At 44.6% G+C, this 13,846-nt stretch overlaps 1 protein-coding gene across 4 annotated transcripts in view; it reads right to left on the bottom strand.

The window, feature by feature from the left end:
- The window catches only part of FSD1L (fibronectin type III and SPRY domain containing 1 like), a 71,162-nt gene that overhangs the window by 37,346 nt on the left and 19,970 nt on the right, over positions 1–13,846 (bottom strand). For all 4 annotated transcript variants that reach the window (XM_056520262.1, XM_056520255.1, XM_056520267.1 and 1 more), the window contains exon 2: positions 1,269–1,364. In XM_056520262.1, the coding sequence (XP_056376237.1) occupies positions 1,269–1,364 (96 nt within the window). The remainder of the gene's footprint in view (positions 1–1,268; positions 1,365–13,846) is intronic.

The raw sequence follows: 13,846 nt of genomic DNA, 5'->3' as shown, positions 1-13,846 counted from the left end.
ACAGATGTCAAGCACTGCCCTCCTCCTCTTTGTTGGGGGCCACCGGGCGCTGGAACTCTATACTGTACGCCAGTGGTCTCCAACCTGCAGACCTCCAGATGTTGCAAAACTACAACTCCCAGCATGCTGGGAGTTTTAGTTTTGCCACAGCTGGAGGTCCTCAAGTTTGAGACCACTGCTGTACGCTGTATCCCTATGCCCGGGCTGCAAAAGATACAGAAAATAATCTGTCACTCACCTATGTCGGCCACACGATGGGGACAGGAACGTCGGACCTATCACCGACCGGAGCGATGTCCCGCCCTGGCCAGTGATAGGCTGAGCCCACTGTCATGTAAGGAGCTCTGGCTGGCTTCTTACATGACAGTGCGCTCAGCCCATCACTGGCCAGGGCGGGACATCGCTGCGGCCGGTGATAGGCTGACGGCTGTTCAACGTTCCAGTCCCAAGGAACAGCGTGTGGCCGACGTAGGTAAGTTAAAGTTTATTTCTGTATCTTTTGCAGCCCGGGCATAGTGATACAGCATACAGCAGTGGTCTCCAACCTGCAGACCTCCAGCCGTTGCAAAACTACAACTCCCAGTGTGCCCGGACAGCCATTGGGTGTCCGGGCATGCTGGGAGTTTTAGTTTTGCAACAACTGGAGGGCCGCAGGTTGGAGACCACTGGCGTACAGTGAGTTCCAGCGCCAGCGGCCCCCAACAAAGAGGAGGAGGGCAGTGCTTGAAGGTGACATCTGTGAGTAGTACCCCACAGGGCTGATCATTAATTGGGGGGAGCAGAACAGCGCTGGCAGGTAACATGATTGGGGGGGGGGGATCACCGAACACCGCGCGTGGGTCACATGAGGGGGGGGTGAAAATACCGTTATATACCGTGGAACCGCCGTAAGTTAAAAAAATACCGTGATACACATATTTGGTCATACCGCCCAGCCCTACCTACAGGGATAATAAAAAATGCCTAATGACCAAAAGAATGTTGTTCTAAATGCACCAGCCTGCTTTCCAATTCATTTAGATGGTGGACACTCTCCGCAGTATAATTAGAACACAACCACCAATGGGCATGGATTCATTCTCTCTCTTTATGTAGCATGCTCTAAACCCCATTCCAACAAACTGTAAATTGGGTGCTCTTAGTAAACATTTGGTTAACTTTTTTTCGGACTGCTTAATGTGAACCTCTCTCATGGTAGGTGTGCTTTAAAGCCACATCATGGATCTGCGTAAGTGTATATTACTGGAGTTCTTTGATTTGACACTTACCTGTACACCTTTCAGTACAAGATTCACTGTGTCAATAAAATTCTGAATTTCATCATTTTTATTAGCAAGTGTTGTGATGATCCGCTGCAAAGCTTCCTACAGAAAATCAAAAAACAAATGTGACTTAGAAGATATAAATATTCTATTATCATTTACCAATATTCCCATGCAAAATAAAAAAAAAGAGAAAGGGGCTGCAATAACTTATAGACAGCATCTATACCGATACTATGAGGGATGTAACAGTTTGGGAGTCTGCAGACAGCGTAAAATCACAGATTACAGAACAAATCTTATTATTCTGCCATATAAGCAATAATCCCTTTTAGGGCAGTTTAATCTACAAACAGTGTCGGTGCCACAAGAGCCCTTACTGAAAGGCTTCAGGTCAACTAAGGACTTTCCTGATGAACAATTTACTTAATAAAAACTATTATGTCTTGAATTATGTATCTAAAAGTACCATCACTAGTTAAAGGGAAGAAAAAGAGGACAACCGTTCCAATGCACACATGATTGTTCTATTTATTGTGCCTACCCATAAAATAAAAAGGGAATGTGCCAACAGAAAGTGATATACTGTTTAACCCCTTAGTGACCAAATCGATGTGGGTCTTATTGCCCAAACAGCAAGTGACAATGAAAAAAAAATGATGAAAACTGTTTAAGCAATAAAGCCTGCGCTGGCCTGGTCACTAATGGGTTAAACAGTAGATCACTTTCTGATGACACATTCCCTTTCTTGTGAAAACATTTGTTTTAAGGGAGGGCACCAGTTAATAAACATAACCATCATGCATGTACCAACTGTTGTCATCTTTTTCTTCCCTTTAACTAGTGATATTCTGGTAAATACAGTATTTAAATAAAATGCTTATACGGTTTGTTGACAAAATATTATTATTCCAAGACCGCGGCAATTAAAAAAAATAAAGAAGAATAAGGAGAGCTATACATTTTTATTTTTCATCTGTTTTGGGAGGTTTTTTTTTTTTGTTTTTGTGGGCGAGAGTTGTACTTTTTAGTTGCACCCTTTTGGTGTTCATATACTTTACTAATTACATCTTACAAATTATTTAGAGGGGGCATAGTTACACCATTCACAATGCAGTAAAATACCAGTATAATGTTATTTTCTGGATCAATACCAAATTTATATATTCTTTCTTTTTTGTTAGGATCTAAGAGACTGTAATTTGGAGCCATTGCTGGGACAGGGCAGCTGAGGAGATATCAACACAGTCAAGGCAGGAGGACAGGCTGCCTACAGAACAGCTATAAGAGACTGGCTGGTTTTACACAAGGGTAGTTTGTGTCCATATTACATTAGTTTTTTTTGCAAAAAGCATATGAAGCTAATGTTAAAGGGGTATTCCAGGCAAAAACTTTTTTATATATATCAACTGGCTCCGGAAAGTTAAACAGATTTGTAAATTACTTCTATTAAAAAATCTTAATCCTTTCAATAGTTATTAGCTTCTGAAGTTTTCTGTCTAACTGCTCAATGATGATGTCACGTCCCGGGAGCTGTGCATGCTGGGAGAATATCCCCATAGGAACTGCACAGCTCCTGGGACGTGAGTCATCAGAGAGCAGTTAGACAGAAAACAACAACTCAACTTCAGAAGCTAATAACTATTGCAAGGATTAAGATTTTTTAATCGAAGTAATTTACAAATCTGTTTAACTTTCCAGTGCCAGTTGATATATAAAAAAAAGTTTTGGCCTGGAATACCCCTTTAATCCATGGGACTATTCACATGGCTGCATAAAATACAGCACCTGAAGTCCATGGAGAGGGATTAAAACACAAATGCATCTGTATTTGATGCTGCATTGGTATTTTATTTGCATTTCCCTCTATCAGTATAAATGCCTATAAGACAGCACACTTACTGTATAGAAATATGGATGTAATACTGATTGAATAGTGATGTTATTTCATCTGTAACCCCACCATATTATAGATTTACATTACTGACATACTGTATAAGCTCGCGTGAAAGAGAGGGAAGGCTAATGGAAACTTGAAGAACTGTGACAAGTCCACTGAGATCTTGGAGGATTAGCCAACTGAGTAAAATGATCCCACCACCTGTGGACAATAAAATAATAAACACTGCTCTAAGCAATAGAAGATAAAGGTAGCCTGTATGAAATAAAGTGTACTACTCTGCAGTTACACAATAAATGAACAGACCTTAGAAAAAATAAGAAAAAAAAAAGCATAAAAATGATAATAAGCCAGCTGCCTGCTCACAGCTGTGGGTGGTTGGAGCAACCGATGCAAGGTAGGTATCTAGCAGGGAGAAGGATCCACAAAGACACACGTTAAGGCCCATAAAGTGACTGGTGCACCGCCATGTGAAGCAGCAATGTGGGGAAAACAGTGGCAGGGAGTAGACTCCATGGGGGACATTTATCATGGTTGTCTTTGGTAAGCAAGTTCTGTAGGCATTTTTTTTCCTTTAGTTTTGCTTATGTGCTACATATTTATCATACTAACAAAGTGGGTTGATAAATAAGCAAAAACAAAAAATTTGCACCTGAGACTTTTTTGCGACTTTTAAAATTTGCTCAGTACGGGAGTTTTGTACTCAAGGTCAGACCTGGAGCAGACTTGCGACTTTTTGTAAGGGGTTTGCATACATGTAACTTTTGCAGAGCATAAATTTGTGACCACTGCAAAGTAAAAACTGAAATTTTCTTAGGTAAGGCTGTTTGTAACTCTTTGCTTACCCACAAAAGTCGCACACAAAAGTGCTTAGGCGGACGTGCAACTATTTGTGTGCCCGGAGTAAGCAAAAAAAAAAAAAGGCTCTAAATACCTTAATAAATGTCCCCCCATAAGACCCAAAGAACTGCAGGACTGAAAAACTGACATGGCATAATTCCTGTTCCAAGTATAGGCAATTGGAGCTGTAGATATGGCAGCTATACACTATAATATAGATTTATTAAGAAATCCCATTTCCTTTTTGTGGTAAGAAAGTGTATTACGCAGCACTCCATGTTCCTCTGAATTATCTTCTAGGGATTTGGGATGATTTACCCATTTGCTTAAGGGTGCTTTCCCACCTGGCGTTCATATTTGCGGCGGCAGCGGGAAACACCCTGCGTATTCCTCGCTCACTATACACACAGGGCTTTTCGGCGGCAGCCCTATGCTTGTAGTGAGTTTTAGAGGCGAGGCCGTGTGCCGGCATGACTGTGACACGCGGCTCCGCCTCCAAAACTCACTGCACACATAGGGCTGCCGCTGGAAAGCCCTGTGTGTCTAGTGATAGAGAAATACGCAGCGTATTTCCCGCTGCTGCCGCAAATTTTGCGCACAATGAAATACACTGCGTATACGCCAGGTGTGAATGCACCCTTAAAGGGGTACTCCGCCTCTAGACATCTTATTCCCTATCCAAAGGATAGGGGATAAGATGTCAGATCGCCGGGGTCCCGCTGCTGGGGACCCCGGGGATCCCTGCTGCGGCACCACGCTATCATTACTGCGCAGAGCAAGATCGCTCTGCACGTAATGACGGGCAATACAGGGGCCGGAGCATCGTTACTTCACGGCTCCGCCCATCGTGATGTCATGGCCCGCCCCGTCAATACAAGTCTATGGGAGGGGGCGTGGCGGTCGTCACGCCCCCTGTCATAGACTTGCATTAAGGGGACGGGACGTGATGTCATGAGGGGCGGAGCCATGACGTCACGCTGCTCCGCCCCCTGTATCGCCCGTCATTACACACAGAGCGAACTCGCTCTGCGCAGTAATGATAGCGGGGTGCCGCAGCGGTGATCCCCGGGGTCCCCAGCAGCGGGACCGCGGCGATCTAACATCTTATCCCCTATCCTTTGGATAGGGGATAAGATGCCAGGGGCGGAGTACCCCTTTAATGAAGAAATGCAACCAAAGACCCTTACATGGTTTTAGACAAACTGTTGGCCAGTGATTGTCTGTCAAGTTTCTTTAGCACCAGCACGTTTCCAAGAGTACTCCTTTTAACTCTGGTGGAAAACAATTTTTTTCAAATCAACTGGTGGCAGAACGTTACACAGATTTGTAAATTACTTCTATTAAAAAATATTAATCCTTCCAGTACTTATCAGCTATTGTATGCTCTTTTCTTTTTATATTTCTTTACTGTCTTACCACAATGCTCTCTGCTGACACCTCTGTCCATGTCAGGAACTGTTCAAAAGCAGGAGAGGTTTGCTATGACACGAACAGTCACTCGTGAGCATGCAGCGACAGCACAGGAGCATGCCGACAGGTAAATATGAAAGCCGGGGATGGGGAGGGCATAGGGAACAGGCGGTGACAAGGCTGTGGCCCCGCAGAAGCCGCTGCAGTTACATGATTTAAAGCGTCCACTTTAAATCATTGAACCGCATCGGCTTCTGCGGGGCCAGAAAGAAAAAAACTTTTTACCCTAATTTCCTTAGGAAAAAAAGGATGCATGTTATAGACCAGTGCTTGTTATACCCCAATAAATACAGTATACATTTAAAAGCATGTCAATTTAAAAAAAAAAAAAAAAGTGAAAATAGCGCCAATAGGGGTCATCTATCTTTATGCAGACAGACTACTTTGTATTCTGCAGCATACTAAATACCGGCCGTAAAGCATGTTGGTATCCAGTATAGGAGATCACCACTGCACCACTGCTGCATTCAGATGTTGCTAAACTACAACTCCTATAATAACAGACATAGTGACAGTAGGGCTGGGCGGTATACCTGTTCATACCGCATACCGTTTTTTTTTTTTCTCCGACTGTATGAATTTTGCCCCATACCGCTATACCGGTGGGGCCCCTCCTTCCACCCATGAATGAATTACAGAGCCCACGGCCCCGCTCTGTCAGGGAAAAGCAGAATGAGACTCCTCATCCCCGCTCCCCCTGCAGTTTCAGGCCGGCTCCTCTCTGCAATCAGAGCCAGGGGAAAGCACAGAAACTGCATCCCCTGGCTCAGATGTTTCCCGGAGCCCCGAGCCGGCTCCCTGCTCCAGTCCACCTCTCCTTTCTCTTCGCCAGTATTCATAACAAGCGCCTGCTCCCCTTGGTCCTGCGGCGTAAGGCAGAGCCTTGCGCCGCATTTCTTCTAGTTCCGGTGCCCGCTCCTGAGGCCCCTAGTTCACGCCACAGGACCGAGGGGAGCGAGCGCTTCAGGGGTGGACAGACCGCCTGTGAGGGGGCCCACTGATCTTTGAAAGAGCAGCGGGCCCCCTCACACAACGTACGTGAGCTGCGCCGCTGCTGCTCACTGATCTAAAGTGGCCGTGGCGCTAGATGAAAATGTCAAATTCCCTCCTGGCGGAAGCGTCAGCATCCTGCGCTGAACGCTTCCGCCAGAGAGGATCCTGTGTCTGGGCGGGAAGCGCCCACGTTACTGCACTGATGACAGGGGCACTTCCCAGCAGCCGCATCAGCGCACAGGTGAGGAGGAGGGGGGGGTTAATGGAAGCAGAGTGGGTAATGGAATAAGGGGCAGGATAGGATAAATGAAAGGATCAGGGGGGTTAATGGGTGCAGGGGGGTAATGGAAGCAGGGGGGGTTAATGGAATGAGGGACAGGATGGGGTTAATGGGTGTAGGGGAGTTAATGGGTGCAGGGGGGGTGAATGGAAAGAAGGGCAGGATGGGGTGAATGGAGAGATTTTTGCTGCCCTGACTCCTCATCCCCTGTAGTGCAGAGCTGTGATAGACAGCAGCGGGGGAGGATACAGTACAATGCTGTTTCCCGAACCAGTGTGCCTCCAGCTGTTGCAAAACTATAACTCCCAGCATGCCCAGACATCCGCAGGCTGTCCAGGCATGCTGGGAGTTATAGTTTTGCTACAGCTGAAGGCACACTGGTTCGGGAAACCATGATGTTCTGACACTTTAACAAGCCCCCCTCCCCCAAATACCGTTAAATACCGTGATACCGCGATAATTAAAAAAAATACTGTGATACACATTTTTGGTCATACCGCCCAGCTCTAAGTGACAGCTATGTTGATTAGCATCCAACTTTACTAGGAATAGATAGAGAACGTATGCATAAAAACTACTGTGCAGTGATTTGCAGACTGCCAGGCTGCTCCCAGACTGACTTGCCCCCTCCACAAGGCAAGATAACAAAGCAAGTGAGCAAGATATAAATGCTATTTGTTAAGGATTTATAGGTCCAAGACATATAAAAATGATATGTACATGATCAGGATTAGGTACTGAGTAACATATCACTTTTTTTCCCCACTATGACAGGTACGCTTTAACCCCTTAAGGACCTAGCCCTTTTTCACCTTACGGACCAGAGCATTTTTTGAACATCTGACCACTGTCACTTTAAACATTAATAACTCTGGAATGCTTTTAGTTATCATTCTGATCGGTTTTTTCGTGACATATTCTACTTTAACTTAGTGGTAAATTTTATGGTAACTTGCATCCTTTCTTGGTGAAAAATCCCCAGATTTGATGAAAAAAATGAAGCTCTCTGCTTGTAAGGAAAATGGATATTCAAAATAAATTTTTTTTGGGTTCACATATACAATATGTCTACTTTATGTTTGCATCATAAAATTTATGAGTTTTTACTTTTGGAAGACACCAGAGGGCTTCAAAGTTCAGCAGCAATTTTGAAATTTTTCACAAAATTTTCAAACTCGCTATTTTTCATGGACCAGTTCAGGTTTGAAGTGGATTCGAAGGGTCTTCATATTAGAAATACCCCATAAATGATGCCATTATAAAAACTACACCCCCCAAAGTATTCAAAACGACATTCAGTAAGTGTATTAACCCTTTAGGTGTTTCACAGGAATAGCAGCAAAGTGAAGGAGAAAATTCAAAATCTTCATTTTTTACACTCGCATGTTCTTGTAGACCCAATTTTTGAATTTTTGCAAGGGGTAAAAAGGAGAAAATTTTTACTTGTATTTGAAACCCAATTTTTCTCGAGTAAGCACATACCTCATATGTCTATGTTAATTGTTCGGCGGGCGCAGTAGAGGGCTCAGAAGGGAAGGAGCGACAAATGGTTTTTGGGGGGCATGTCACCTTTAGGAAGCCCCTATGGTGCCAGGACAGCAAAAAAAAAAAAAAAAACACATGGCATACCATTTTGGAAACTAGACCCCTCAGGGAACGTAGCAAGGGGTAAAGTGAACCTTAATACCCCACAGGTGTTTCACGACTTTTGCATATGTAAAAAAAATAAAAAAATTTTACCTAAAATGCTTGGTTTCCCAAAAATTTTACATTTTTAAAAAGGGTAATAGCAGAAAATACCCCCCAAAATTTGAAACCCAATTTCTCCCGATTCAGAAAACACCCCATATGGGGGTGAAAATTGCTCTGCTGGCGCACTACAGGTCTCAGAAGAGAAGGAGTCACATTTGGCTTTTTGAAAGCAAATTTTGCTCTGGGGGCATGCCGCATTTAGGAAGCCCCTATGGTGCCAGAACAGCAAAAAAAAAACACATGGCATACCATTTTGGAAACTAGACCCCTCGGGGAACATAACAAGGGGAACCTTTATACCCCACAGGTGTTTCATGACTTTTGTATATGTAAAAAATTTTTTATTTTTTTTACCTAAAATGCTTGTTTTCCCAAAAATTTTACATTTTTAAAAAGGGTAATAGCAGAAAATACCCCCCAAAATTTGAAGCCCAATTTCTCCCGAGTACGGCGATACCCCATATGTGACCCTAAACTGTTGCCTTGAAATACGACAGGGCTCCAAAGTGAGAGCGCCATGCGCATTTGAGGCCTAAATTAGGGACTTGAATAGGGGTGGACATAGGGGTATTCTACGCCAGTGATTCCCAAACAGGGGGCCTCCAGCTGTTGTAAAACTCCCAGCATGCCTAGACAGTCAATGGCTATCTGGCAATACTGGGAGTAGTTGTTTTGCAACAGCTGGAGGCTCCGTTCTGGAAACAGTGGCGTACCAGACGTTTTTCAATTTTATTGGGGAGGGGGGCTGTGTAGGGGTATGTGTATATGTAGTGTTTTTTACTTTTTATTTTATTTTGCAGTGCATGCTGGGAGTTGTAGTTTTGCAACAGCTGGAGACACACAGGTTGTGAAACACCGAGTTTGGTAACAAACTCAGTGTTTTGCAACCAGTGTGCCTTCAGCTGTTGCAAAAGCTACAACCCCCAGCATGTATGGACAGTGGAAGGGCATGCTGGGTCTTGTAGTTATGCAACAGCCGGAGGCATACTACATTGGCTGGGGATTGTAGTTATGCAACAGCTGGAGACACACTGGTTTGCTACTTAACTCAGTGTGCCTTCAGCTGTTGCAAAACTACAACTCTCAGCAGTCACCGACAGCCAACAGGCATGCTGGGAGTTGTAGTTATGCAACCACCAGATGCACCACTACAACTTATAGTTATACAACAGCTGAAGGTACACTTTTCCATAGAAAGAATGTGCCTCCAGCTGTTGCAAAACTACAAGTCCCAGCATGCTCATAAGGGCATGCTGGGAGTTGTGGCGGTCTGCCTCCTGCTGTTGCATAACTACAGCTCCCAGCATACCCTTTTTGCATGCTGGGAGCTGTTGCTAAGCAACAGCAGGAGGCTGTCACTCACCTCCTGCTGCTGCTCCACGATGCTGCCGCACAGGTCAGTCCCTCGCCGCCGCCGTCGCTCCTGGGGCCCCGATCCCAACAGGGACGCCGGGGATCGGGGTCCCCAGCACCCGGGGTCTTCTGCCCGCACCCGCCCTCCGGAAGAGGGGCAGAGCGGGTTGCGGGAGTGATACCCGCAGCAGGCGCCCTGATTGGTCGGCCGGTAATCCGGCCGACGAATCAGGGCGATTGTGAGGTGGCACCAGTGCCACCTCACCCCTGCTGGCTCTGGCTGTTCGGGGCAGTCTCTGACGGCCCCGATCAGCCAGTAATTCCAGGTCATCGGGTCACTGGAGACCCGATTGACCCGGAATCCGCCGCAGATCGCTGGACTGAATTGTCCACCGATCTGCGGCAATCGCCGACATGGGGGGACATAATGACCCCCCTGGGCGATATGCCGGGATGCCTGCTGAACGATTTCAGCAGGCATCCGGCCCCGGCTCCCCTCCGGCTAGCGGCGGGGGCCGGAAATGCTCAGGGCGTATCCATACGCCCTCGGTCCTTAAAGGAGTACTCTAAACTAAATCTTTTTAACGCCATTAGCTCTGATTTACAAAGTTAAATAATACTCCCAATTACCTCCATTGCCTTCTGTGTACGCATCGTTGTTTTACAGCGAATCCGGAAGTGCAGCCTCCCTCACAGCATTATGACTGTCGTTCATCAGTATGTGCGCGTCAGCGGCCATGTCTGCAACGAAACGTCATCGTTTCTCCGTTCCTCCCCTCTGTCAGCCCTCCCCAGACAGTGCGTCCATGTCACGCCCCAAGTTGAATATTCAAAACGCTGTTCGCTTACTCAGCTGGCATTCGCTGGGCTGAGTAAACGCCTCTCTAACCTCCCTCCTATCATCCGGCGAGTCGCGCGCATGCGCATTTGCCAGCATACAAGGACCGGACATGTGATCTTATTCCACCAGTAATATAACAGATAGTTACGCCGCCGTAACTATCTGTTATATTCACAAAGCAACCTACGCCAATATGCAGCGCGATCTCAGCTTGATTGGAGGATGTAGGGGGGGGGGAGGAGATGGCGTAGTGGCTCTGGGTGGTGGCTAGAGACAGGGGGAGTCAAATACGAGGCAGTGAAGAATAATATTAGGGGTGGGGAGAAAGACTGAGGGAGGGATTGTGACCGAAATCATATGCGCTAGGAATGATGGGTAACGTCAATTATGACGTCAGTTTCAGACGTACAGTACCCGGAAGTATGCAAAATTACCGGGGGCTGTAGCTGGAGAACCGCTGGACCGATCCTGGAGATCACCACCTCTATTTAAAGGTATTTACGAACCCTATTCTATGGTGATATTTATTTGCTTATCATAGTACTCCTTTAAAAAAAAAAAAAAGTTTTCCACGGGAGTACCCCATTAACCCCTTAAGGACATAGGGCGTATCCATACGCCCCCGTTTCCAAGTCCTTAAAGGAGTACTATGATAAGCAAATAGGAACTGTCCAGAGCAGCATATGTTTGCTCCTGCTCCGGACAGTTCCAAAAATGGACAGCAGAGGTCAGCAGAGAGCACTGTGGTCGTGACATCAGAGAAATCCAAAAAAGAAAGGCATTTCCTCTGTAGTATATAGCCCCTAAAAAGTACTGGAAGGATTAAGATTTTTTAATAGAAGTAATTTACAAATCTGTTTAACTTTCTGGCACCAGTTGATAAAAAAAATAAATAAAAAAAAAAGTTTTCCACGGGAGTACCCCTTTAAGCCACTCTCAACAATCTCAGCCACACAGTCTCTTCTATGATCAGGCAGAGAGTTTTATCAGCATTTTGCCCAATCATTAAAAGGAGAGCTTAGGGAGTCTGTGCAGGAGCAGACCAATTACCCCAGCACTGACCCAGCAGCCCCCCTCACCACATAATTGCTTAGATACACCTGAAAAAACACATATTGTATGAAATGAACGCAGGGGTATACTACACTGTATCCATATTAGAACATACTTAGGCCATGGGGGGGTTTACTGATAGCTCTTGGAGTAGTCATGTTTTGCAGGTTCTTTTGCATCTATCTGAACGTTACCATCCACACAGATGTCAATGCTGGGATAACTGGGGCTTAATTAATAATGTAGATGAGAACAGCAGAGGAGCCTCATTGACTATAGCTATTGATTGATGGCTCATCAGCTGATATAACAATAGAGCAGACATGTTCCCTTGTGTGAGGCTGGGTGGAGAAGTTACATGATATCTAGAGATAGAATTCATGAATATATAAAACTATTTCACAGTACATAAGGAGCCATGATAGAATGAAATTGGGCAGCACTGTGTCAGTAGGTGGGTTTGGGCACTTGACCTTGCTAATACCTCTCTGCAATATGTAACACGTAGATCCCATCCATAATCCTCTTGCTCTCTAGGATAAGAAAATGCACAGAACACTGAAGGGTAGTTTCTGGTTTCTCTGCATCAGAAATAACCCACTTTGCTCAGTTGACGTTTGAGCAGGGCATCTATAAATAACCATGCAGATGAGTCCAAGAAAGTACACAGAAGCCTGGCTGTCAATGTGACATAGCTTTACTACTGTCCGGTCAGTTCTATTCCATAGGTAACACGTGTATAATAACTTCATAGTCAAGTTAATACAATGTTAATAAGAGAATGTATACTGCCTCTATTACGCCTATATTTTTATTGTTACTCTCTGTATAGTATTCTACAATATTATATAGTGGCAGTGAATATAATTACAGACATGTAAACCTCAGTTACTGCGTCTAACAACCGGTTGGTTTAGATGGCTTCTTGGCACATCGAGAGAATCTGTTGACCTCTCATTCCACCAGTTTACCCACTATATTTAACAAATCCCCTGTGATTATTATTTATTTTTCAAATAAGGCCAACTATAGGATAAAAAAAGGTTTTACCAAGCAGGCAATACAGTGGTCCCTCAAGTTACAATATTAATTGGTTCCAGGACGACCATTGTATGTTGAAACCATTGTATGTTGAGACCATAACTCTATGGAAACCTGGTAATTGGTTCTGAAGCCCCATAATGTCATCCAAAAATAGGAAAAAGTGAGGAATAAAGAAAAAGAAGTAGATAACTAATATAGATAAAGCAAATCCTTACATATAAAAGTAAGAAAGATCTGCTGGAAGATGTAAATCACTGTCTATGTCAGTGTTTCCCAACCAGGGTGCCTCCAGATGTTGCAAAACTACAACTCCCAGCATGCCCGGACAGCCGTTGGCTGTCCGGGCATGCTGGGAGTTGTAGTTTTGCAACAGCTGGAGGCAACCTGGTTGGGAAACAATGGTTTATGTAGAGGACTGGAGCTTCTTCAGGGTCCTATACAGTACACACAGTGTCCCAAATGGAGCCACCCTTACCTGGTGTCCAAAGGAGCAGCTAACCCTGGCACAGGTAAGGAGTAGTACAGAACTTGTAGTTCCACCCTGTAGTGTAGGGGGCGCTACCAGACAGCCAGTCAGTGCATGTACTTCAGTAATAGAGGCGATTTACCAGTAAAATGCCAATTCTGATTGGTCAGTTCCTCCAGTTGTGACACGTTTCACAGATCTGGACTGTCCGTAGCATTGTATGTTGAGTCTGGTTTCAAGTTACAATGGTCCAGAAGAGACCATTGTATGTTGAAACTATTGTATGTTGAGGCCATTGTAAGTTGAGTGATCACTGTATATAGTGCCACTTCCCTTGAACCAGAGTTTAGCGGTTCTGTAACCTCTTTTGTCCTTCTAAAAACTTGATATGCAGGAGAGTTTACACTATGATTTTTACATATTTATTGACGATTTATTCACACGTACAGTATCCTGTGCATATTTCAAGCTGCAAAGTAAACTAAATGATTAAAAGGGTACTCCACTGGAAAACATTTTTTAATAAACTGGTGCCAGGAAGTTAAACAGATTTGTAAATTACTTCTATAAAAAAAAAAAAATCTTAATTCTT

The sequence above is a fragment of the Hyla sarda genome, chromosome 1 (assembly GCF_029499605.1).
Source record: "Hyla sarda isolate aHylSar1 chromosome 1, aHylSar1.hap1, whole genome shotgun sequence".
NCBI lineage: Eukaryota > Metazoa > Chordata > Amphibia > Anura > Hylidae > Hyla > Hyla sarda.
This window is presented reverse-complemented; position numbering and strand designations above follow the sequence as displayed.